This window comes from Polyodon spathula, chromosome 18, assembly GCF_017654505.1.
Source record: "Polyodon spathula isolate WHYD16114869_AA chromosome 18, ASM1765450v1, whole genome shotgun sequence".
NCBI classification, from domain to species: domain Eukaryota; kingdom Metazoa; phylum Chordata; class Actinopteri; order Acipenseriformes; family Polyodontidae; genus Polyodon; species Polyodon spathula.
The window spans coordinates 21,359,240-21,384,827 of NC_054551.1; the positions used below are offsets into that span (position 1 = coordinate 21,359,240).

A 25,588-nucleotide genomic window follows, 5' to 3' on the forward strand; every position below is an offset into this window, starting at 1 on the left:
ACAGTTGATACAGCGATTGCAGTTGTCTATAATCGAAATAGTTTACCATTATCTATGGGAATATTCTTTAGGCACACAAAACAAAAATATAGACAAACCAATATATATTTATAATAAGTGGCAAAAATGTGTGCGTGTGCGTGTGTGTGTTAAAACAGTATTCTGTTATGATTATTGCACTTTTAGTATTATAAACACAAATAAATGTGTAGCCAATGTTAGAAGACTAGTGCACATTTCAAATACTTTGTTGTGACAATATAATTCAGATTATGCTTGATCCATTTAATAGAGAATGTGTGTTGCGCATCTATTCAACCCCATTGCTATGGTACCAAATGCAGAAGTTACAGCTGTGATGACTTCAAACAGGCACGCCTCTCGTCTGGTTATAAGGACTCTCATGTTCAACAGAGCTCCAGTGCCTGGAAATGTGTCCTGAAACTTCAACGCGATGTTCTGGGAGGTGATTAACTATGCGCGAGGTATTTCATAGTGGCATGATGCCTTCTGTCAGGTGTGGTTTCACAGAGTCGTGGAACGATTCTTCGGTGGACGCAATGTGGGACCCTAACAACTCCAAATCTGAGAAGGCGAATGCAACTAAGGCGGCTGACTGCGGATCGGTTTCGGTTGCGTTCCCCTTAACCATGATGATCACGGGCATTGTTGGCAATTCGCTGGCGCTCTTGCTGGTTTACAACTCGTATCGGAAGAAGGAAAACAAAAGGAAAAAGTCTTTTTTGCTTTGTATAGGATCTTTGGCATTAACCGACCTATTTGGACAACTTCTTACAAGCCCTATAGTAATATCTGTCTATCTATCCAATAGGCAGTGGGGTCGGATAGACCCGTCGGGGAGGCTGTGCGCCTTCTTCGGGGTTTGCATGACCATGTTCGGACTGTGTCCTTTGTTTTTAGCTAGTACTATGGCAGTCGAAAGGACATTAGCCATTAGAACCCCGCACTGGTATTCAAACAACATGCGAACAGCTGTCACTAAAATGGCATTAACTGGCATTTGGGGTTGCTTATTGCTGTTTGCCCTTCTCCCAATAGTTGGAGTTGGGGAATACACCTTGCAGTGGCCGGGGACGTGGTGCTTTATCAGCACCGGTGACGGTCAGATTACAGGAAATACATTTTTTGCTTCAACATTTGCTATTCTTGGCATATGTTCATTAATTGTGACTTTCGCTTGCAATGCGGTAACTATCAAAGCCCTAGTATCTCGCTGTAAAGCGAAACCAGCGACTTCCCAGTCTGGCAAGCAGTGGGAGAGACTAACTGTGGAGACTGTCATTCAGTTGATGGGGATTATGTGCGTGCTTTTTGCCTGTTGGTCCCCCCTCCTGGTAAGTTTTTTTTTTTTTTTTTTGTCCTCGGAGTCCTATGTGAGTATAGAGAAAAAAATTGCAAAAATGTATTAGCCACTAGGGGGGCTTTGGAGCCTTAGGAATACAACACAAATCTGTCAGTACACATTGATTTGAATGTGCAGTTCCCCCCCAAAAAAAGACAATCTGTAGTTTTTCGTAGATGTAGATACAGTTAAAATGTAACAAAAATAGTCTGTTACATTAATATTTTCCACTCCTTCAACACGTTGCCCGGTATTAACCAACCTGTCGGTTCCATTAATGACTTTCTGTGTGTGTGTGTATGTGTTTTCTGTAAGTAAATGTTTGGTTCATTTTAATACACATTGAATCAGGTCATAGCTTTAAGGACAAGAGAGCGTTGGAGAGCTTAAACAAACACGGGCACAAAGGAAATGTAAGGTAAATTTAAACTGCCAGGAACTGCTGTGCTACTTTAGCTGAAGAGACCAATGATTCGATAAGCTCGTTAGCACGTTTAGACTCCAGTTATTAAATATTGTATACAGACAAATCCACCGTGGTTGGTGATGATTTATTTGCTTTGTACAGAAGACATTTTCTAGAGGTGTTAGAAATGATTCTTCTGAACAAAGTGTACACCGAAATTACAGTAATAAGATAACAATTTAGAAATTGGCCTGGCAGATATTGTCTTGTTGGTAAGCTGTAACTGAAATAGGAAATTACATTATAGTCAAATGCAAGTGTTTTGACTAGGTATTGGAATGGGGAGCTCAGTGGTTTGTTATTGTTGTTATTAGATACTAATAGCAAACCATCAGTGATTGACCAGAAAGTGTATTAAAACAGAAGAGCTGCATATTTAATGTGAATTTCGATCAAATGTTTAACACAGGGTGGTACCATTTTCTTTGTAAAAATGACATTAATACTAGAGTAAAGAAAGTGATACACATATATTTCCAAGCTCATTTGACCTAGAAAGTAAAATCCTCTCCCTTAACACCTTTCCTGTCATTACCCAAACAGCTGGCTGCACATTTTTACACTTGCTTACTCAATATGTACACCAGTATTTTAGAGTACATCTGAAATACAAAGGTAAACACTGCCTAAAAGTTCTTGAAGGGTAATGAATGGCATCTTATAGAATCTTACCATGGGCCCTTTTCATAAAACTCTGTTTTAAAGACGTTTCTGAAGTGTGTATAAACATTTTCTGGGGCTAAACAGCGCTTTGAAGAAAGTGCGCAAACTAACGAAGCCTCTCTAACCCTCCTTTCATGAACTGCAATTGAATTAATCAAGAGGGGCTTTAAGAATGTCTTTAAAGTTTTGTGACTAAGGCCCAATGAATGAAGTGTTGCTGCTGTTCTTCTTGGGTAGTAACACTGTATTACTCATTTGTTTTATTAGATAATGATGCTGAAAATGATTTCAACACGGACATCCTCCCACCAGTGCAGGCAAACATCGTCCGGTTTATTGCAAAACGTAGAACTGCAGAAGGATTGTAATTTCTTTCTCACCGCTATCCGCCTGGCATCTATCAACCAAATTCTGGACCCCTGGGTTTATTTATTGCTAAGGGAAATACTTTTTAGGAAATTCTGCCAGGTGGCAAATGCTGTTTCAAGATGCTCCATGGAAGGGAACAAAGGGACCCCAATATCAGCAGATGCAAATCGACAAACAGCAGACATCGGTATGATACAAAAACAATGAAGAATTGAGATTTCTATTTAATTGTGAGAATGTCAACATATTTTGAAGACTACTGCTGCTTTTATTGTGTGAATGTGAACACAATGTTAATTTTCTTTTTATGCTGCTCAATGTGTGCCAAATGTACAGAGATAAAAGTTTCCACTGATCCAACTCCACCAAACTGAAACCTTTTTTAAAATGTGAGTTTAAAGCCGTCACCTCAAGCAAAGCATATTTTAAAAACAATTTTGGTTTGCTCATTTGGGTATTATTTTAATTTGGGTATTAACTTACCTAATCAGAAGTTGTGATTTTATTACAGACTGGGGCTCTTATGGACGCATTATTTAAACTATTATACAGCACCTAGGATCTGCATCATTGATTAGGACATAGCCTGTTAATACTATTGAAGAGACTGCAGCGAGCACAGCTCTTTGACTACTACATTATTCACTTAAGCTTAACAAGGTATGATAGGGAATTTAAGAGCTTTTAATTTCATAGCATTTGGTGGAAAATGATAAACTGATTTAATATCTTAAGGGTACTGATATTTCCAAATGCTGGAACTGCAGCAGTATACTTACTACAGGACAACCATTAACATTGGCCTTTACACCTCAATACCAATTCCTTTTTATATATATATATAAGAAAGATTGTCTGTCTGTCAAGAGAACAAGAGAGCGTTGGAGAGCTTAAACAAACACGAACACAAAGAAAATGTAAGGTAAATTTAAACTGCCAGGAACTGCTGTGCTACTTTAGCTGAAGAGACCAATGATTCGATAAGCTCATTAGCACGTTTAGACTCCAGTTATTAAATATTTTATACAGACAAATCCACCGTGGTTGATTTGATTGGGTGATGATTTGTTTGCTTTGTACAGCAGACATTTTCTAGAGGTGTTAGAAATTAATCTTCTGAACAAAGTGTACACCGAAATTACAGGTTCCTTTATGCGTTCGGACCCCGCAAACTTTGCATGGCCACTTCTTTCATCCAGGGGAAGGTCGAGGCTAATGTTTGGATCAAACATTTTGACCCGCGGGGTACTTTATTTAGTAACCCCATTGCTGGATCACTACAGTAGTCATGTATCTCAAATTAAAGAAACCGACAAAACTAAACAAATCAATAAAAATAATTAAAAAATTAAAAAAATTAAAAAAAAATTAAAAAATGGCAAAAAAAAAAAAAAAAAAAACAAAATATTTTTCCCTTTCCCCAGGCTCGAGTGACTCCCTGAGGGTTCTAGCCAAGATGTAACCTTTGGTATTCATAATGGCTAGGGGTTCCCCACCATGTACTTTGAAATATTGATATATATATCTTATATATATATATATATTATAGTCACGTAAAAAATTTCCAAAAATTGTTACCAAAGATATATAGATAATGTTTATATATATATATATATATATATATAAATCTGTATTCTTTTAAAAGATTTATTAACACAAGTGCCAGTGAATACATTTTGCCCAAACATGCCACTTTTCCTCCTTATTGATCTGACTCTGTTGATTGAGGGTTATTCTATATAGAATATTATATAGGATGATGTACAGTACAAGCTGATATCCCCTCTATGTGAGGTCAGAATAGCTATTGACTGCTCTGAGGCTGACTGGGTGAAAAGCAGCTTGTGTCATTTACAGTGTATATTTTCAGTCATTTTTTAGTTTTCACATGGTTATACTATGCATTTACCATAGTTAACATGTTTATTTATTTATTTTTTGTCAAATACTCTTTACCTTGCCATCCTGGGCTTTACATTGCTTTAACATGTTTGATTACACTTTACTATGCTTTTACTATGGTTTGATAAGGGCTGACAGGTCCTGTTTTCAGCCGTCAATTATATGATTTTTTTTTTTTTTTTCCCCCATCATATTTCCTTTTTTCTATCAAGATTCTGATGTGATGCTGTGAAGATGTAATACTCCTGGTATGTGTTATATCATATCTGGCTAAAACTAAAAAGGCACATGACTAGCACAGGGCTTAAGAAACCAGTCTAGGTACATTCTGCTGTAGAATTTCACTTTAGTGACTAGTGTTGGAGCAAAAAAGCACTGGATTCCATTGGTGTTTGCTGATAGAAAAATAAGCCATGTAATGAAAAAGGATCACTGGGCAGTAGTCATAAAGCATAGCCCGCCAGTAAATGTGGGTTAGTAAAAGTGTTATGCATTTACTGCTAAGTTAATGATTATTGAAAAACTTCATATCATAGTTATTATTAGCACATTAACAAAAATTTTGTAAAATAGTTTTTCATTCCACACCTTTGCAGTACAGTACCTGACAGTTTTGCTGTACTGCATGACTAGAATATTTTATATAGTTAGTGAGTTGCCTTTCCATCCAACCCCTCTGGGGCATATTTTTAAAGCCCTTTATATTAACTCCTTTATTAACTTAGAGGAAACCAACAGTTTCAAAATTAGTGTATTTGTCTTAAGTTGGAGGGCATGATAAAATTACTAGCTATTTCAAAACGTTAACCAAATGTAGGCTTAATGCTGTTTAAAATTAGCCTGATTCCCAAATCTGCAAACCACATCCAGTCTCACTTTGCTCCCTTTCACTAACCTACCGTGCTTGTAGATCTGTTCCATTGCTGATTCATTAGCATACATTTTCAACTCCCCTTTCTTGTAGAATGATATTCCCTTTTGATGTCGAGATCCATACAGTTCCTATTAAAGAACTTGAGTACAGTATCCCTTCATCACGTAGCTCTCTTAACCCACATGTCCCATCTTTTCATATGTTTACTATTTGAGAACGTTTCTGTTTCAATGCTCTCTTCCCTCACCTGCCACATGAAAACTAAATTGAATGTTTTTGAACAAGGCTGAATAGCATTGTTCTGTTGTAAACAAAAGAGCCTCCGCAAACCTGTTGATACTTTTCAGTATCTTCAGGTTTTTCTATTGGGTTCGTGTTTCAGTGAAAATATACAGGTGGTATCACCTATTTTGCTAGATTTTAGGGATCAGAATAGGAAGGCTACTGAAGTATTTTCTCCTAACCAGTCATGTTTGCACAAATACAAAGACGGCATTGAACTCAAACCAAGCACTTTCTTTGAGAAAATGTAATGAATTGATCTGTCAGAGTTTTAATTTTGTTTTAGTTTGTATTTTGCTAATCCGGCACATTGAATTCAGGTCAGTGTTTAACACCTATGTGGCTTTCAAACTCTGTTGGGGTTAAAAAAAATATTGTTACCATGGCGACAGCTTGCTCTATGTGTGCTCAGCACTTTTCTTATGGTAAGCAAGTGGACACAAAAAGACAGACCGATACATAAATCCATCACTGCATCTCTTTTTGACAGAGTGTGATGGTTAGTCACACTACCCAGGGTTTACAGGGATATCAAATCAACTGTATCAGATGTTCAAAACTATTATCACTATTGCAGTGCCTTCATTAACACTTCAAATAAAGCAGGGATATCAATATGTTTCACTACATCATAATGTTAAATTCAATTTTTTTTTGTAAATTAACAGAGTACAACATTTTGCCTGCAGTTTGTAATGGAAGCGCTTTTATCTTTCAAAAAATATATATTTTTACCTGTCTGCCATGATGGTGTTTTGTTAAGATATGGAATACTGGTGGCAGCTGATAATACCATTTCTTTAATTGATTACATATTGGACTGACCCAACTGAGGTTGTTATAATTAGCTATTTGTACCATAAAAACAATGTGCTGCTCACACCAGATTGTCTTTTAAATTATTTTCTGTATTGAACAATTGATATATTAGGTTCACCGTGAAACTAGGTTCAAAATGAAAACAAAATTCTAAATATGAACCATTTCAATTATGGAACCCCTAATGGTTACAAAGTTGTTATTATATAACACGTTTTGTTTTTCCTCATAGCACATAACAATTTGCATTTTATAGAAAAAGAAATACCTAAGAAACCATACTGTTTGGGTCTGTATAAAATGCCACTCTTTTCTAGGAGCGAATGGTGCTTTTCTTAACATCATTGCCCAGCAAGGGTATTTAAATATCTAAGAACAGATAAAAATATATGCATGCAATCCTAATGTCTTTAATCGTGTGCATGGAAGTTCAGTAAAACAGGGATGCATTTCAAAGTGTATGCTAAAACATTTTAATATGACCTCCAATAGGCTTGTTAATATATTGTGAATGAAAAGCATATTGCGTATTGGACACAATATTGCCATAAATAAACAGTTGATTTGCGTTTTGCATATTTTGAGTATTTCAAACACATTTGATGGGTTGGAAACAATAAAATACATTTACAACTGTGAGTAATCAACTGTAATAGCAGACGGCTTGCTACAAGCCCACAAATAACGTAAACTGTATTTATTTATTGGGTTCTGCACTATTATATGTTTGAAAATGTCACTGAATCATAAGAATCTGTTTGTATAGTCAGGGTGTTTTCTGGTTCGTGTTTGTTTAGCCTGTTGACAACCTGTGCACTGCAGTGCTAGCATGTGGTGTTTGCATTCGTTTGTTTGCGTAATTTGTATATATTTGCATGTTGTGCTTTGTCTGTGACGTCCTGAAATTATCAAGTGGCTACCATATGCATCATTGTATATCTTAGGTGATATCTTTGTGTCTATATCACTTTGTGTCTATTTTAGCTTGTCCCATTTGACTATATAAAAAAACATTTAGCGGCCTCATATTTTTCTGCCCCCTTTTGGAAATCACACCGCAATTGTATACACGTTAGAAAGCTGCAAGTTTACCTGCCCTGATGAGAGTTTATCACACGAGGTCAGAGACTTTATGATTTGTATTTTTCTCTCTCCGTGTTTCTAGGGGGATCACCTAAACAAAAAGTTGTATTCTGTGAATGTAATTTGTACAGTATTTGAAAAAAGTGGATTTAATGTAACATTTTTTTTTTCCATGTTTGATTTTCTCTGTTGTCTGATACATTGATTAAATAATAAAAAAAAGCCCTATGGGTATTTTATGATACAAATATAATTCTTTATTGTGTGGTTTGTTTTTTTTTTTTTATTTGTTTTTGTTTAGTTTTTTACTTGTGGTGATTCTGTGAAGATCAAATGTATTGTACCACTGGTTTTGTTCATCTAAACAATGATTATAGCACAAGGGAATACATCCCAATGCGCTGTACATAAGCAAAGCACTGTGGTAATAACAATAAAATCATTAAAATCTTTCTTTCCAAGCATTAATGACCTTAGGCTGCTTCTTTGTTGGTTATTAGTTCTGATTTGGTACAGAGATATGACACAGGTTGACCCTTTGCTCTCTGGTAGCAAGGTCCCCACCACTACTCCAGTACATGATAGAGTAAAACCCCTGGCTCTAAGTCACTGTGGTTGGAAAATGAATAAGAGCTCCCTTGTTCCCAGAATTTATGAAGAAATGGATAGTGATGTACAAGATCTTCCATAGAGATTCTGCCTTCAAAGGTCGACGTCGATACATCTAATATGAAAATGTGTGTTGAGTCCAGGTACTGTATTATCAGAGATTATACTACAGATTTCTTAACATAATTATCCCATGTGACATTGAATTGTGTGCTGCAAATATATCCTTTTTTGATCAGATATTTTAAAGTACTGTGTGAAAAACGGATGCACGTTGACACAGTGGAGAATGCAATAAAGATTAAAGTTTCAGGATGGAAGGGACTTATAAAACGTTTCCTTAATTATAGGGGGGTCTCTGTTTATTTATGCACCTTGTCAATATCAAATAAAAAAAGGAATTTCAAAAATCAGAAGCCAGTTTATTTTAGAAAGCCAAAAAAGTATGTCGGGCATTTTCATTTAATGACTCAATTTTTAATTTTTTTTTTTTTTTTTTTTAATAATAATAATAATAATAATAATAATAATAATAATCTTTATTTTATATAGCGCCTTTCATAGTGGACCACCATCACAAAGCGCTTTACAAGATACGAGACTAGACTATAATCAATTAAACATGTAGTGGTATAGTTATACCAGTGGCTCCACTAGTGTCCCTCTGTACAGAAACTTTGTATTGCCATTATAGTTCCATTGCGTGCCATTGAGATCATTCAGTAATCGGAGTGAACCCCTTGGAGAGGCGAGAAGGTCTGGAGCCATTCAGTGCAGTTAGAAGCAGTATGATAAAATCAAATCTTAAATCAATCCTCAACTAAAGATAATTTACTGCTGGAGCTTAGAACAAGTAGTAACCATTGCTGAATCATGCTGAATGAGTTAAATTGTGTTCAAGGAAAACGCAAGACTTGCAAATAAAGTATTACAGTGGTCTAATCTTGAGCTGATAAATACACGTGGGAGCACTTGAAAAAGAAATTGGCAAACTTAGTCTCATTCACAATAGCACATTGTGCAGTCACTAATGCAGAAACTCATCTGATGACAGCCTAGATATTTTAGCCCAATTAACAGGTTCAGTCCAGTAACTGAGCAAAGAAGTTCAGAGGTAAAGCAATGCCTTTTTACTATGTGTAAAGCAAAAACATGTGCAACATCATATCAGTAAATGATATACTAGAAGTAGAAAATATTGCATGGCTTGATTTATGGTCAAATATTGAACGCACTGAAGTGCTATTGACTTGTATAAAATAACCTTGTACAGAACAAGGTTATTTATATGTGTACTAAATGAGTCACTTCACATTTACATTTTCCTTATGGTGATTTACTGAGGTAATGGGGGAAGAAATATCGAGATGATCCCGGGATGATTAAGTAAAATTTCAGATTACTAATAATTCAAGTACAAATGACATTTTACAGCATGACATTAAGCTCAGGAAGGTATACATTGTTTATTGATACATCTAGTTAATCAGATAATCTATGATTATTACATACAAAGTCTAGCAAATGCACATTAAGCCAATGTTTCCAAAGCAGAAAACATCAAAAGTATTAATTAGCCCCGACACTTCATCCTGATATATAGCGGCAATAATAGGGTTTGTAATTCTGAAAATGGTCTTCTTAAAAGCTTAGTCAACGTGAAATTTAATTTAAAAAGACCTGTTTAATACTGGGCCTTGCTGAGATGGATTTTATTCATTGATTAACCAGAGGATACTTATCTATAGCATATAGAGTTGGTGATATTAAACAGAGAGTTATCAAGGACATTCCTATTGCGAGTTTGTATGTTTAAAGACAGATCATGTTGTCAGCTCTAAATGTAATGAGCAGTATTGTGTGGTAGATTTTGTTATCCCACAATCTTTTATTGTATTCAGACTTTGTAAAAAACTAAGTCCTCAAAAGCTCTATAATCACCACTCCACAAGTCTTTTGAATAGTGCTCAAGGCTCTCGTTTGTGGTACCATGGTTGCCATAGCGCCCTGCCTCCGTCTGGTTGTTTTTGCACCAAAGGACAATTCCATCCCACGTGTTTATACCAACTGGTCCTGAATATTGAATTTGAATCTGCATTGTTTTCCAGTGCATATAGGAAAACAAAAATATTCAGGGCTGTCCCTTGCTTTCATACAGTTAGGTCAACATATTTTTTACACCTTAACCCTTTACTGCCCAGGGTATATTCCCATACCTATGTAATGTCTATTTTCTCAATTTCGAATATATTGGACACTGAGCAGCAAAGAGTTAACCTGGTAAACTATTCCATGCATTTATCATATACATAATAGAGTATTTTGTCCTGAACTTTTTTTTTCAGCTTCAAGCCATAAATAGTAAATCAGGTTAACCTTTACCAGTGCCATTTAGGAATTCAATTAAGTAGCCCTTACTCAGATTAAATTATTTAATTCTGCCCCAGTGCTAATGTTTTCTATTTGAAGTGTTTAGGCATGGTTTACCAATGTACCACAATTTCACTATGCACATACTAGACATTGCAATGCTTTAACAGTGGTTGCCCTACTCAATAAATTCGAAATCAGTCTTACAGGAAATTGTGGAGAGACTACTGCAGAGCAATAAACTATTCATTAGTGTCTATTGGAAGCAAAGCATACAGTAATCTAAGGGGTTTACACTAGGTACTCAACAGCCAGCTTGCTGAAACCTGTTTGCTGAATCCAGCTGGGTTTATTGTTATGTGCTATTGCTTAGATGTACGTTTAAAGTTCCAGGGCCTGATTATGATCCTTTCTGCAATTTTTTAGGACCTGTCTACGTGATTAGATTTGGCATCGCCCTGGTGTGAGGTATGTTCTCCTGGTATATGTTAGGTCAATGCCTACTTTCAAAACAATAATGCACCCATCCACCATGCCAGAATTGTGCATGACTGTTAATCATAATACCCATGGCCAGCACAAATCCCCTGAGCATGTTTGGGATGAACTTGAAAAACATATTTGTCATCACAATCCTCTGCCTACCTCTCTCAACCAATTGCGTGTAACTATTAAATTAACATCCCTCAAAACATCTTTCAGCACCTTGTGCCTATGGCATGTCGTGTGAAGGCTATGTCGTGTGAAGGTGGTCCAACACGATATTAAGTATAGGTTCTAAATAAATTATAATTAAATCAATAAGGATCTCTCTTGTCATAAATCCAGGTGCAATAAGAGTTTAGACTCCCAGTTACAAATGAAGTCACTGTACATGACTCCCTAGAGCAAACTTACCAAGGTGATTAGCAAGGTAGGTGGTAAAAAGAAAATCTATATCCTTTTTTAATAAGGAAGCTTTCACAGTTTGCCGTATGATACAAATAACACCGTGTAACAAATTTTATTTTTTTTGGTTCCTGGGTAGTAAGTGTTATTTCCTAATTGCTTATGCCTCAAAAGTATAGAAAATGGCTATTATTCCCCACAGACTTTGCTTTTGTGACCAGGACAGTGATATTTCAAAATATCACTATTTCCAATGGGAAAACGGGCAAATGTGTGTCTTTTCGTTCACATAAAGTCAGAAAAAAACAACATATGAATCCAAATTAACATGTATTTACACTAAAGTAATACAAAGATGACTACAAAAGATTTAGAAGTGAGTAGTTTTTCAAGATGTACAATTATACTGTAAATACATATATATATACAGTGCCTGGCAAACATATTCAGACCCCTGACCAATTCTCTCATATTATTGAATTACAAATGGTACATTGAAATTTCGTTCTGTTCGATATTTTATTTTAAAACACAAACTCAAAATCAGTTATTGTAAGGTGATACTGGTTTTATGTTGGGAAATATTTTTAAGAAAAATAAAAAATTGAAATATCTTGCTTGCATAAGTATTCAACCCTGTGGCAGAGCAAAGCTCTGCCCTTTAAATTGGCAGGGATGGGGTTAACTTCCCCTGCCTGCCTGGGTTTATTATGTTCAGGTGGCTGGAGTTGATTAGTTGATTAGGTTGATTAACAATCAATCAGCGCCCAGCCACCTGATATAAAAGGAGGCCTCTGCTTCTCATTTGGGGAGAGGGAGCTGAGGAAGCAGGTTGGGTTTTTTGGGGTTGTTTAGAAAGTTTGAGTCCAGTGAAGGCATCGCCCAGCCTGGAAACTGTTATTATTTTTGTAAGTTTTGCTTTTTATCTTTTTGTGTTTAAATTGCTTTGTTTTGGCCCTTGTGCCCTTTCATTTTTGTGTTTATTTATAATAAAATAGTTATTTTTTTGAACTGCAGTCTGTCTCTGGGCCTCTATCCACTCGCCAGCCTGCCACAAACCCCCACACATTAATATTTGGTAGAGCCACCTTTCGCTGCAATAATAGCTTTAAGTCTTTTGGGTTAAGTATGTATCAGCTTTGCATTTTAGCCCATTCTTCTTGGCAGATTTGCTCCAGGTTGTTCAGGTTGGTTGGACAACGCTTGTGGACCGCAATTTTCAAATAGTGCCACAGATTCTCAATGGGATTGAGATCAGGACTTTGACTGGGCCACTGTAGGACATTCACCTTTTTGTTCTTGAGCCATTCCAATGTTGCTTTGGCCTTGTGCTTGGGATCATTGTCCTGCTGAAAGGTGAATTTCCTCCCAAGCTTCAGTTTTTTAGCGGACTGAAGCAGATTCTCTTGCAGTATTTTCCTGTATTTTGCTCCATCCATTCATCCTTCAATTGTAACAAGATAAGAAGCATCCCCACAGCATGATGCTGCCACCACCATACTTCACTGTAGGGAAGGTGTGTCTTGAGGCATGGTCAGTGTTGGGTTTGCGCCACACGTAGCACAACAGTTTTGGCCAAAAAGCTCTATCTTGGTCTCATCTGACCACAAAACCTTTTCCCACATCGCAGCTGGGTCACTCTCATGCTTTCTGGCAAACTCCAGATGTGCTTTTAGATGGTACTTTTTGAGTAACGGCTTCTTTCTTGCCACCCTCCCATACAGGCCAGTGTTATGCAGAGCTCTTGATATGGTTGACTGGTGCACCATTACTCCACTCCCAGCCATTGAACTCTGTAGCTCCTTCAAAGTGATTGTTGGCCTCTCTGTGGCTTCTCTCACAAGTCTCCTTCTTGGTTGAGCGTTGAGTTTTGAGGGACAGCCTTTTCTTGGCAGTGCCTGGGTGGTGTGATGCAGCTTCCACTTCCTGATTATTGATCCAACTGTGCTCACTGGGATATCCAAACACTGGATATTATTTTGTATCTATTATATTGTCTGTAGAATGCGCTTTGGTCTTCATTTTCCTTCAGATTCACAGCCTTACCAATGATCCTTCAACAGTGGGGTTTTTATGCAGAAAATGTGACAGCAACTGTAATGGTTCACAGGTGGAGGCCAATGGTAAGGTAATTGTGTCCTCGTTAGGGCAATTTCTTTCATCGGTGCCAACTGGGAGCTTCCACAGCGCAGGGGTTGAATACAAGCAAGATATTTCAGTTTTTTATTTTTCTTAAAAATATTTCCCAACATAAAACCAATGTCACCTTACAATAATTGATTCTGGGTTTCAATGTTTAAAAATAAAATATCAAACAGAACGAAATGTCAATGTACGATTTGTAATTCAGTAATATGAGAGAATTGGTCAGGGGTCTGAATACTTTTGCAAGGCACTGTATATATATATATATAATATATATATATATATATATATATATATATATATATATATATATATATACATATTTTTTTTGCATTTTTTGTTGTTCTTTTTTGTCTGTGCAGTAGTTAATCAACACAGAGGAGTCATTAAACATTTTATAACATATTTCCTTTCAGTAGAAAAGGAAACTAGAATTCAGCCAGCATTAAATATCAGTGCGGGCAGAGTAATTACATTTGCATTCATAATTGGTGAAGCGTGACACATTTATTGAGAATAATCTCAAAACTCCAATACAGCCTGAGTTTCTTTACTTGTTTCCAATCTTACCAAATGCACTGTCAGGGGAGAGGGCAGTAGCCACTAGGGTGTTTCTGATCTGGACAGCTTTGCTGACTCTTGTATCTTGCAGTGTATTACCGTGAAGAACTCGTAGAAACTTTAAAAAAACCACAGCCTCACCATCTGTGGCATGTAACAAATGACATTGGTGCTGCCCTGTCAGTCCTTGTCTCTTTTGGATGACATCAGCAGCTCTTCTCATGGGCACTGTCATATTTTGTTGGTTGAGTTGGACTTCTGTTTGCTCTGAGTGAAAAGCTTGACACAAAGATACCCCTTTTTGTCAGTATTTAGAATAACTGTGCAGTTAGACCATTATTTCAATAAGAGAATTCATCACTGAGATGCAACTTTAATAGATTTTAGACATCCAGAAACTATGACGTAGATATATATATATATATATATATATATATATATATATATATATATATATACCTATATATAAAATATATTCATTATAAGATATATATAATATATGTTACATTAATGCTATTCTAATGGCTGGGTTGTGGTAATTTTATAAAAACAAGGGTTACTGAGACCCACAAGAGAAGGGCAATTGGGAAAATAAAAAAATGGAAACACCCCAACATCAGCACACAGACCTGTAGATAAACAACTCCAGCACAATTCCTGTATGTACCCTTTTGCATGACTCAAAGGGCTTAATCGTAGTTTAGCATCTCAAAGGAAGTACTGTATCTCAAAACCTCAGGTTTGCCACTACCCTGCTGTCTTCTCAGGGTCTCAGACTGGCACTGCCCAGTGTTCAGACTGTTAAGTTCTTATTAATGAGCTTGGCTATTGCCCTATTGGTTTTGAATATCTGCTGAGCTTTGCTTATTTTTGGATAATTATGCTTAAACTGCTGATTTTACAACTAGCCTTCAGTCTCAAGTGTGCGACCTCCTAAATTCCCAATTCATTTAGTATGCATAGCATTCTTAGCATTCGATGCTGTGGCTCGCAGGAAAGGGTTGCAGTTTATTTATTTACATAATACAAATTTTCCTGGAGGTAAATAAGATGTGGGGGAAAAAATACATTAAAGAAAATATTGAAAATCAGAACTAAGTAATAATACGGGGACCGGGGTTGTGTTCTTCAGTCTTTTTTTTTTTAGAGCACTTTATCCTGAATATAGAATTTTTCTTCAAAAGAAATGCATTGTCTGTTGTATAAAACATATATATGATTTAATGTAATGTTGTATTCACACTATATGCCTTGCTCATCAAATTTGTTACCACAGTCACTGTACACCGAACCAGCCATGACAAGGTGGTACCTGCAATGATGAAACAATAGATTTGGAGGTCCTAATAATGTAGAACAGTGCAGTGGTTCATGGTATTGGAATAAAATATTACCTCTTGGTGGACATTTTACCATTCTAGCCCTGTGCTTGAACCATTGCAGTGTCATTAGTCTTGTTGCATTGCCACTGAAGATTGGTAAGGTCGTGCCCCTACTGTATAGTAACGTTCTTCTAAAAGCCTGCTTTCATTTAGGAAGAATGTTCTGTATTTAAAAAAGTCTTCACTTGTAAGAAGAAAATGAATACTCAAAGGCACATTAATTAATAATTACCTAAGGTGCTTTCATGAAAATGGATACCAATTCAATCAATTAAAAAAAAAAAAAAAAAAGATTTTTCATTCCATTACCTTATGCCTTTTTGTTAGACAATCAATGTTTTTCAGATCTCGATTGTAATTGATTTATTAAAGACACGCTTGAAACATTAATTTTATTTTGATTAATATTCATAAATTCTTCAAACACAACCACCATTATTCAAATTCCTATGTGAGTAACAACCCCTGATGCAAAAAAATAGCCACCTGTCAGATATCAGAATTGTATTTGTTTATTAAGCGAACTGAAGAAGAAATCCTGCCAGAATAGCAGGGTGTTAAAATGTTCAGATATTAATGTAGAAATGGTTATTGTGTATTATGGTGAGGATTCTCAAATTGAATCAACCCATTTAGAAGTTTACCATATGAGTAAATGCATTGTATAACCATGGGAAAAGTAAGGGAGCATTGCAAAATTACCCTGCAAAATTATAATGGTCAACTTTTATAAGGTCGATACAGGGTTGGATGAAGACTCCTATTGTATAGAAGTTTCACCCATTCCCAGTTTTATTACGAGCTTGATTAGCCACAGCGTCTAGGTAACAAGCTCAGGTGTGTTTTATTAAATTCTCCACCAACAAGATACCATAAACAGAACTCAAAATAAAGTACACTGTAACTAAAAAAGGACTTTAAATAATTATCAAAAGCAATTGTTTTTATTCTCATTCACAGTGAAAGCTTTTTTTTTTTTGGTCTTTTTTGATTAATGACTTTCATGAAACCCTTTCAGCTGTTTTAAAGAGGGTTAGAAGTGTATTCTCATTTTTTAGTGGCACTCTACAACAATAAGCCGACGGTCTTTATTTTTTAATCCAATTCTGTTTTTAATGTAAGTACCAGCACCAGCGACAAACCAAGGAATACAAATATTCTACATTAGCTGAACAAATCAGAGAGATGATTTTATAAATTCGATTTGAATCCAGGATTTGGATTTAGGATAAGCAGAATCTGATTAATCATTTTACTGTCACATCAGTGTATCACTGAGATCTTGGACGATCGTTAAATTTCTAGTTACACTAATGAGATAATCCTATACTGCTGAGTTGCTGTTTGTATAGGATGGATAACAGTAGTACCAGACTTCAGTTACATTATTGGAATTAAAAGTTGATTCAAGGGGCTTGTTTTGAAGTTTTTTTTGTAGGTTAATAAGTAGCAGAAAGGACAGAGCTGGAGATGTGGTGTGATGTGGAAGAACATGAACAAAAGAACATGAGCAAAAGTAAGCTATTTTTTTTATTTTATAGGCAAATGGATAATTGTGAGTGGTGTATTAGGTGTTGGGGGCTGTCTATAACATTTAAAAAATCCTTTAAAAACACATTTTCATAGTATTCAGGCATGCTAAATTTGAGTTCAGCAATATATTTCCGTGCCTGATTTTAACAAATCCTGCTTTTTTTTTTCTTTCCAGTTTATATTGGATTATATGTTCCTGTTAAGGACCATAAAACAAATTTAGTTTTTAATCTTTGACAAATTATGTACATACATGAATTACTAGGATTACATTTGAATTAATCCACCACTATCTTTATTTCAGCTTTTCCAAATAAAAACTGTGATAAACATAACTGATGTTTTTTGTTAATATATGCAGTGCTTGTGTTAAATGATTACACACAGGTACCATAGTTTGTGTTACTTTTTAAAAACTAATATAAGGACAGCAGTGCCATATCACATTTTTTTTTTTTTTTATCCAGAGTAAAATAGAAGTCATTAAACTCAAGTGACAAATATTTGAGGCTGAATAGTTTCAGATTACTACCCTGTCTTTTGCACCTTGCCCAGAAAAGTGTGTGTTTGTATCTCTTTTTACATTTTGTTCACAATACAATTGACAGATCTGGAACTGAATTAAACCTGCATGCTTCCCATGCTGCAGTGCCAGGTTAAGGAAGGGAACAGCTTGGTTATTTTGACCGGATTTAACTGCGATTCAGGAGTATTTTAATTACATGGCATTGACAGATCACCTGTGCTTTGTCATCTAATTACATCGAGGCATGTGTTCAATGAAATTGATCCACTTCTCCTGAATTTGTACACAAACAGCAATATTTTCAGTCAGCATTTGAGAGTCAGCCTTTTTTAAAAAAATGGCATTAGCACTGGCAGTTTTGCCATAAACATGTTTATGTGCATCTATATTATCCACACTTTAATTATTTTTTATGTTTCTGTTTAAATGAAAAAAAACAACAAAGACTGCTGGTTACTAAACATGCTCTTAGTGATGCCTGTCTGAGCAAATAAGTGTATGAATGTTAAAGTGCATTTCTCTTCCATTAGTGTGTTTTTATTGAGTACACCTCACCTTTCATTGCACCTTGATTTATTTAGCTAAAGACAGGTGTTTTTGTCTGCAGTGCTGACATGTAATGTTGTGTTTGAAAAAATGTAGTCTTGTTGATAGATTTGAAAAATATGAGTTATATAACTTGTCCATGGGAATATAAAAAACAGACCTTAAAGCTTTTCCCTGATGTAGGGTGTGTTTGTAATCCGTTACTTATGTACCCTGTTAAAATATTTCCATTAAGAATAAGATAAATATATCTTAATGTCTTTATAAAAAGTTAAACTTGAATACATTATACAGTTGACTGATTGATAAACACTCACTGTCTCCAAATCTTTTGATCACAAACCAAAGAGGATATTTAGCTTTCTGAGAATTCTATATTTGTCAAGCTGGACTCTTCCTCTAGGAGTGATGTTTACTGTATAAAGCCACTTATTCACTTACAACACTACAAACAATAACAATATAAAGCATGAGTGTTCATATACATTATTTTAATCATGTTGATAAATCATGGTTTAAACATAAATAAATAAATAAATATCCCAATTTATTCATTTTTCACTTAAATGTACATGTTTAAGGTCCGATTACACATTAGTTAAGAACATAAGAACATAAGAAAGTTTACAAACGAGAGGAGGCCATTCGGCCCAAGCAGCTTCTTGAAGGATCCCAGGGTGTCAGCTTCAACAACATTACTGGGGAGTTGATTCCAGACCCTCACAATTCTCTGTGTAAAAAAGTGTCTCCTATTTTCTGTTCTGAATGCCCCTTTTTCTAAACTCCATTTGTGACCCCTGGTCCTTGTTTCTTTTTTTCAGGCTGAAAAAGTCCCTTGGGTCGACACTGTCAATACCTTTTAGAATTTTGAATGCTTGAATTAGGTCACGTAGTCTTCTTTGTTCAAGACTGAACAGATTCAATTCTTTTAGCCTGTCTGCATATGACATGCCTTTAAACCCGGAATAATTCTGGTCGCTCTTCTTTGCACTCTTTCTAGAGCAGCAATATCTTTTTTATAGCGAGGTGACCAGAACTGCACACAATATTCAAGATGAGGTCTTACAAGTGCATTGTACAGTTTTAACATTACTTCCCTTGATTTAAATTCAACACTTTTCACAATGTATCCGAGCATCTTGTTAGCCTTTTTTATAGCTTCCCCACATTGTCTAGATGAAGACATTTCTGAGTCAACAAAAACTCCTAGGTCTTTTTCATAGATTCCTTCTCCAATTTCAATATCTCCCATATGATATTTATAATGTACATTTTTATTTCCTGCGTGCAGTACCTTACACTTTTCTCTATTAAATGTCATTTGCCATGTGTCTGCCCAGTTCTGAATCTTGTCTAGATCATTTTGAATAACCTTTGCTGCTGCAACAGTGTTTGCCACTCCTCCTACTTTTGTGTCGTCTGCAAATTTAACAAGTTTGCTTACTATACCAGAATCTAAATCATTAATGTAGATTAGGAATAGCAGAGGACCTAATACTGATCCCTGTGGTACACCGCTGGTTACCACACTCCATTCTGAGGTTTTTCCTCTAATCAGTACTTTCTGTTTTCTACATGTTAACCACTCCCTAATCCATGTACATGTGTTTCCTTGAATCCCAACTGCGTTCAGTTTGAGAATTAATCTTTTGTGCGGGACTTTGTCAAAAGCTTTCTGGAAATCTAAATAAACCATGTTATATGCTTTGCAATTAACCATTATCGATGTTGCATCCTCAAAAAAAATCAAGCAAGTTAGTTAGCACGATCTCCCTTTCCTAAAACCATGTTGACTGTCTCCCAGTACCCTGTTACCATATAGGTAATTTTCCATTTTGGATCTTATTATAGTTTCCATAAGTTTGCATATAATAAAGTCAGGCTTACTGGTCTGTAGTTACCTGGTTCAGTTTTGTTTCCCTTTTTGTGGATCGGTATTACGTTTGCAATTTTCCAGTCTGTCGGTACCACCCCTGTGTCATGAGTACTACTGGGAGGATCTCATCCGGCCCAGGGGATTTGTTTATTTTAAGAGCTCCTAGTCCCTTTAACACTTCTGCCTCAGTTATGCTAAAGTTATTTAAAACTGGATAGGAACTGGATGACATGTGGGGCATGTTGTCAGTATCTTCCTTTGTAAAAACTTGTGAAAAGTAATCATTTAACATATTTGCTATTTTTTTTCTTCCTCTACGATTTTGCCATTTGTATCTCTTAAACATTTAATCTCCTCTTTGAATGTTCTCTTGCTGTTGTAATATTGGAAAAACATTTTGGAATTGGTTTTAGCTTCTTTAGCAATGTTCATTTCTATTTCTCTCTTGGCCTTTCTAACTTCCTTTTTGACTTGCATTTGCAGTTCTGTGTACTCTTTCTGTGTACTTTCTTTTTGGTCCGTAGTTGTTACACTCTAGACAGTGTATTTGCAAATTAACCTGCAGTTTATAAAGTCACTTCAGCACTTTGCACTACTTCCATGGAAAAACTAAAATGAAATACATCAAATAGCAGTGATAAAGCAATACTTGTAATATTGAGTCCTTACTAGTTCGTTTTAGGCAGTTAGGTACTTAAAGGGGGCCATTCCAGACTTGTTACATCTTTTGGTGTCTCCACTTGCCAAGTTTAACTGTTCGGAAAATAACATTTCCAAGCACACCTAATGACCACGTGACTCTCTCTATCACTTTTTGTGTTTGTTACTCACCTATTTTTTTCTAATGGATTTTAACAAAAGTATATTTATCATTACCTTTCAGCACTAAGTCTTTTTCAGAAATGCATCAACAGCTTCTAATGAAACCAACAGAATGTGCTGAATACTTTGCTTATATTTAAACGTGGTGATGGATAGATGCACTCTGGTCAGGATTTCTATCACATTTTCACAAATACATCCTGCTGGGTTAAATATAGTTATTAATGAGAGCAGCACACCAAATACGCTACATAGTGGATGTATTTTGCATTGAAAAAAATATGAATTATGCATAATATTTAAATTTAGTGTAAAGAATAGGCATAGGAATTTTGCCGCACAGCTTTGAGTCCCTCTGTAATCAAGAACCAGAGCTCCCTTCAGAGTCCCCAGCAAAGACAGGCCTAATTGACACAGCCAGGACATGAATGTGTGACCCTACGTGCCACGCGGCTATGATTCTACTAGGTGAGTCACTTGGGGACCCCAGTTAGCTATATTTTGACTGTATTCTGAACAGGTCAGTCACGAATTTAAATTTGCACCCTTGTAATTCTGGCACTTAGAACAACCTAACAAGATTCGTAAATGAATGAAAATATTAATAAAAGTACATTTCTTGGATAATTTGGCTTAAATCCATGGATACCATTAATATTGATACCAATGCACAAATCAAAAGGAGGAAATATTACCCATAACTAAACACTCAATAATGCTACATTTTGAAACACTAATAAAAACAATAAATTCAAGGAGAAACGATTCGACTAGAAATGAAGTCATTTAGAAATACAAAATGTTTGTACTTTCATTTATTATGTTTAATTAGCAGATAAAGATTACAAACAAATGTTCTGTCAAAAACTGCAGGAGCCAGTGTGATTAATGGAAATTTAAAGAGAAGTAGTCCAGCCATGAATAACAAGAAATGGCACACAAAATAAGTATGAGATAAATGCTGTATCTAAAATATCTATACATTTTGCAGTCATGCTGCAGGAAATATGAGAACATGTACAAGGTAAATTAAACATGAGGGTTTTTTATAAAGGGTTGTTTATTTATTTATTAAGCCTTATTTGATATTGTATTCCAATATATTTACTATGGCTCTGGAAAATTTATTTACCAGTGTTAGGCGCTCTTATTTGTTGTAGAAATGCATTGTATTGTTTGGTTTGACATTATATTTTATCATAGGCTATTGCTTTATCAGCAAATTTCTGTGTTTTTCTGTGTTCTGTATATCGACATTGTACCAAAAAACATTTGGTTCTGTTTTCCTTTACAAAAGTATACTGTGTTTCTCATGCCGATTTAACAATTTTTCTGTTACCAGAAAAAACAAAAACAACCTTGAGTCAGAAAGACTCCAAAGCCAATGAAAAAGATATATTACGTTGTACAGCCAATGATAGTAAAAGCCTTTTATTTTTTTGGCAGGGAGTAAATAACTTAGGTTCTGAAGGAACCATCCATATTACAAACTAAATAGGCAATACAATCTGATCAATTTTCTTGTCAAAACCATGCTTTAAAAATAAATGTGTTCAGCAATAAATGTAGAGGTATTGTTAGAAGATTTCCATTATATTGGACTTTCAATCTTATTATATCCTTAAAGGGCTATACGTTTAAAATAAACCATATCAACACAATGGTTACTGATCATCACTACAATATAGATAAGGATATATGTATAGTTCAAAATCCTTGCACAATGTACTGCAATCTTGCTATCAATTTCCCAATTTTCCATATTGCCAGGTATAGAAAAGCACCCACAAATGTGACCTCATGAACATCATGCAGTCTAATTTAGAGGAATGTATTGTGAGGTCAAGTAACCCACAAGCCAAGCCAACAATTTGTGTTTCACCAAATGCATATTCGGTGGGTTTTCAAAAATAAATAAATGCAAGTGGCAATGGTTGTTTTTTTTTTCCTTTTCCACAGGTACAAAATGCTGTTGCTTGCCTTTTTAAAATGATCTGCTATTGGATTTGTAAAGCCCCTGCTAATTACACTTCGGTGCTATGTATTCTGGTTCTAAAATCTTAATTTATCTACAGTCTGTAATTTCCTGCATGTGACTTTAAATTATACCATCTCTACTGTATGAATTCTTCACTAGGACGTGTATGGTTAAGGATATACTTGTCTGTTTTATTTTTAATTCCTGCTCTTAATGCAAAGCTAATTCCCTTAAAAAGTAAGCAGAAGGGTTCTGAAAAAATCTAATGTTGTATGTGTTGCTAAAATTATTTAAATAATGCACCTGTAATTTTGACTTTAAAATCTGTTTCAGTGCTCTTTTCAAAATGTCCGCTCTAGTGCACTGGGGTTTGAGATCTGTCCTCTTAATCACTACACAAATTTTAATAGAGTTAAAATATGTCATCTGGTCCATTTTAAAGCAATGTAATGTGAGGGAATAGCCACATTCACAAGCTATTTTGTGTTTTGATGTTTTCATACTGTCTTGCTGTCTAAAGTGTACATTTAATTTGAAACTACTGAAAGTTGACTGTAAACCACATCAATGAATACATTAATAGCTTAATAGCACAAAAACTTCAACGAAACACTCAAGCGTGCGTATGTTGCCTATGCTGTCACAGAGCCGTCACATTTTATGCTAAAATAACTCGATTTTAAGATATCTCAAATTAATTTCAAGATATCTCAAATTCAATTCGAGAGATTTTAAATTCAATTCAAGATATCTCGAATTGACTTCCTGTCTAGTTTGAGATATCTCAAATTGAATTATATATCTCTCAAAAACCTTAACAAGGATCTTGAGAGTGGCGTAACAGCTACAACTAAGTGCAAATTAGTTGCAAACTGTCTGCAAATGACAATTGAGCAATTATATATGACATCTCTGGTAATATAAAATAAACTATAAATTAATTTGCCAGTATCAGTTCTACTCTGTGTATAAAAAATACATGACAAAATGAGACGTCAACCAGTCACCATCAGACGTTAAGGCTATGGCTATTGTGAGGTCAGAGCTGCAAACAGAGTCTTTTCCTAGATAACACCAGATACTACTGCAGTGTTATCCAGTAAGTAAAGGGTAAATACTGTAAGGCATAATATATAACATGGAGCACTAAGATTGTACTGTGAAACACACCATTAGGGTTTTATGAGAACAAAATCCTTTGCATATACAATAAGAACCCCTTTAGAATTGCAACTCATAAAAAAAAAAAAAAATCGTCTTCTAGTATACAGAAGCAAATGTAGAAAAGAGCACTCCCAATCCTGCTGTTATCACAAAGCAATGCCATTTCAAAGTGGCTTTGGTGAGTAGTATAAGAGTAGTATAAGAGGAGTATTAAAGAGAAATGTACCATATGGGTATGTACTGTAAAAATCCTTGTAAAAACAAACAGGTACGTCTGAAACATAACCATAACCACATTTCAAATGTAAAAAAGCAGAAAGGTTTAAAGGGTACCAAGTTAGATACAAAAAATGGTCAGCCTTGTAAAGACGTAATGTAAAAGTGGCTAAATTAAACAAAAAGCCCACATTTTCCTGTAACTACTGTGACTCCAAATGTACTAGAAACACTGTAGCTCTGATGATTGGAGCACACGGTTACATACTGCACAGATAATCACTCCAAAACAGGACTGTGCTACTCTGAACAAAGGGGCAAATCTACTTGGATAACCAGATAGCAGTGACATACGCAGTCTTAATTACCAGAGACTCATGACTGCTGTTAATTACCTAGAAAAGAACATAGCAAAAACAAAGAATAATAAATGTTTGACACCACTATGGGAAGCCAAACTATCAGGATATGCATATCCTGGAACAGGAAGTCATTTTGAGATATTTTAAAATGTATTATTTCAATCTCCAAATTAAGTGGAATTAATAAAGATATCTCAAAATGCTAATCTCTTGATGACAAATTGGCTTCTAATTTTTGAAGATATCTAACTTAAACTTAACTTAAATCATTTAAAAGACAAACCCGTTATATATCATGATTGCCGAGCAGGTATAATTCATGATATAAAGCGGGTCATGATATACCGGGTTTCACGTTTGCCTATAACAGCACATGGCGAGTGCGAGAAATAAAGAAAACTAACAGTGAATTAAAGAGCAGTGTTTTAATACTGTACAATTAGTCGTTCTTTACATTTGAACAGATGCATATAGTTTACTATAGGACAAATATGTTTTGTATCATTTAATTGGAACGAAACAGCTTGTGTCATTATCTAAAAAAGACACAAATTGTCGGCTGATGAGCGCTATCAGTTAGGCTTTGCACTTGGTGTTTTTGTTTGTGCATTTGTATAAGACTGACTACATTAAAGAAGAAAAATTTGGCAGCATTGGTGTTTTGTAACTGAACTTTGTCCTGTGCTGTGACCGCCCACACAGCATTTGATAGACTTCACAAAATGTCAGTTTATCAGCTGAGGTGATTATTGGTTAGTTGTGTTGAAAATTAATTATATCCTTTTGGCA

General features: G+C 35.3%; 1 protein-coding gene across 1 annotated transcript; it reads left to right on the forward strand.

The window, feature by feature from the left end:
- Positions 1–441: 441 nt before the first annotated feature.
- Positions 442–4,169, forward strand: ptger3 (prostaglandin E receptor 3 (subtype EP3)). The gene is made up of 2 exons (XM_041278546.1): positions 442–1,355; positions 2,760–4,169. Exons 1-2 carry the CDS (start codon positions 477–479, stop codon positions 3,066–3,068), a joined length of 1,188 nt encoding a protein of 395 aa, XP_041134480.1. The 5' UTR covers positions 442–476; the 3' UTR covers positions 3,069–4,169.
- Positions 4,170–25,588: the final 21,419 nt, after the last annotated feature.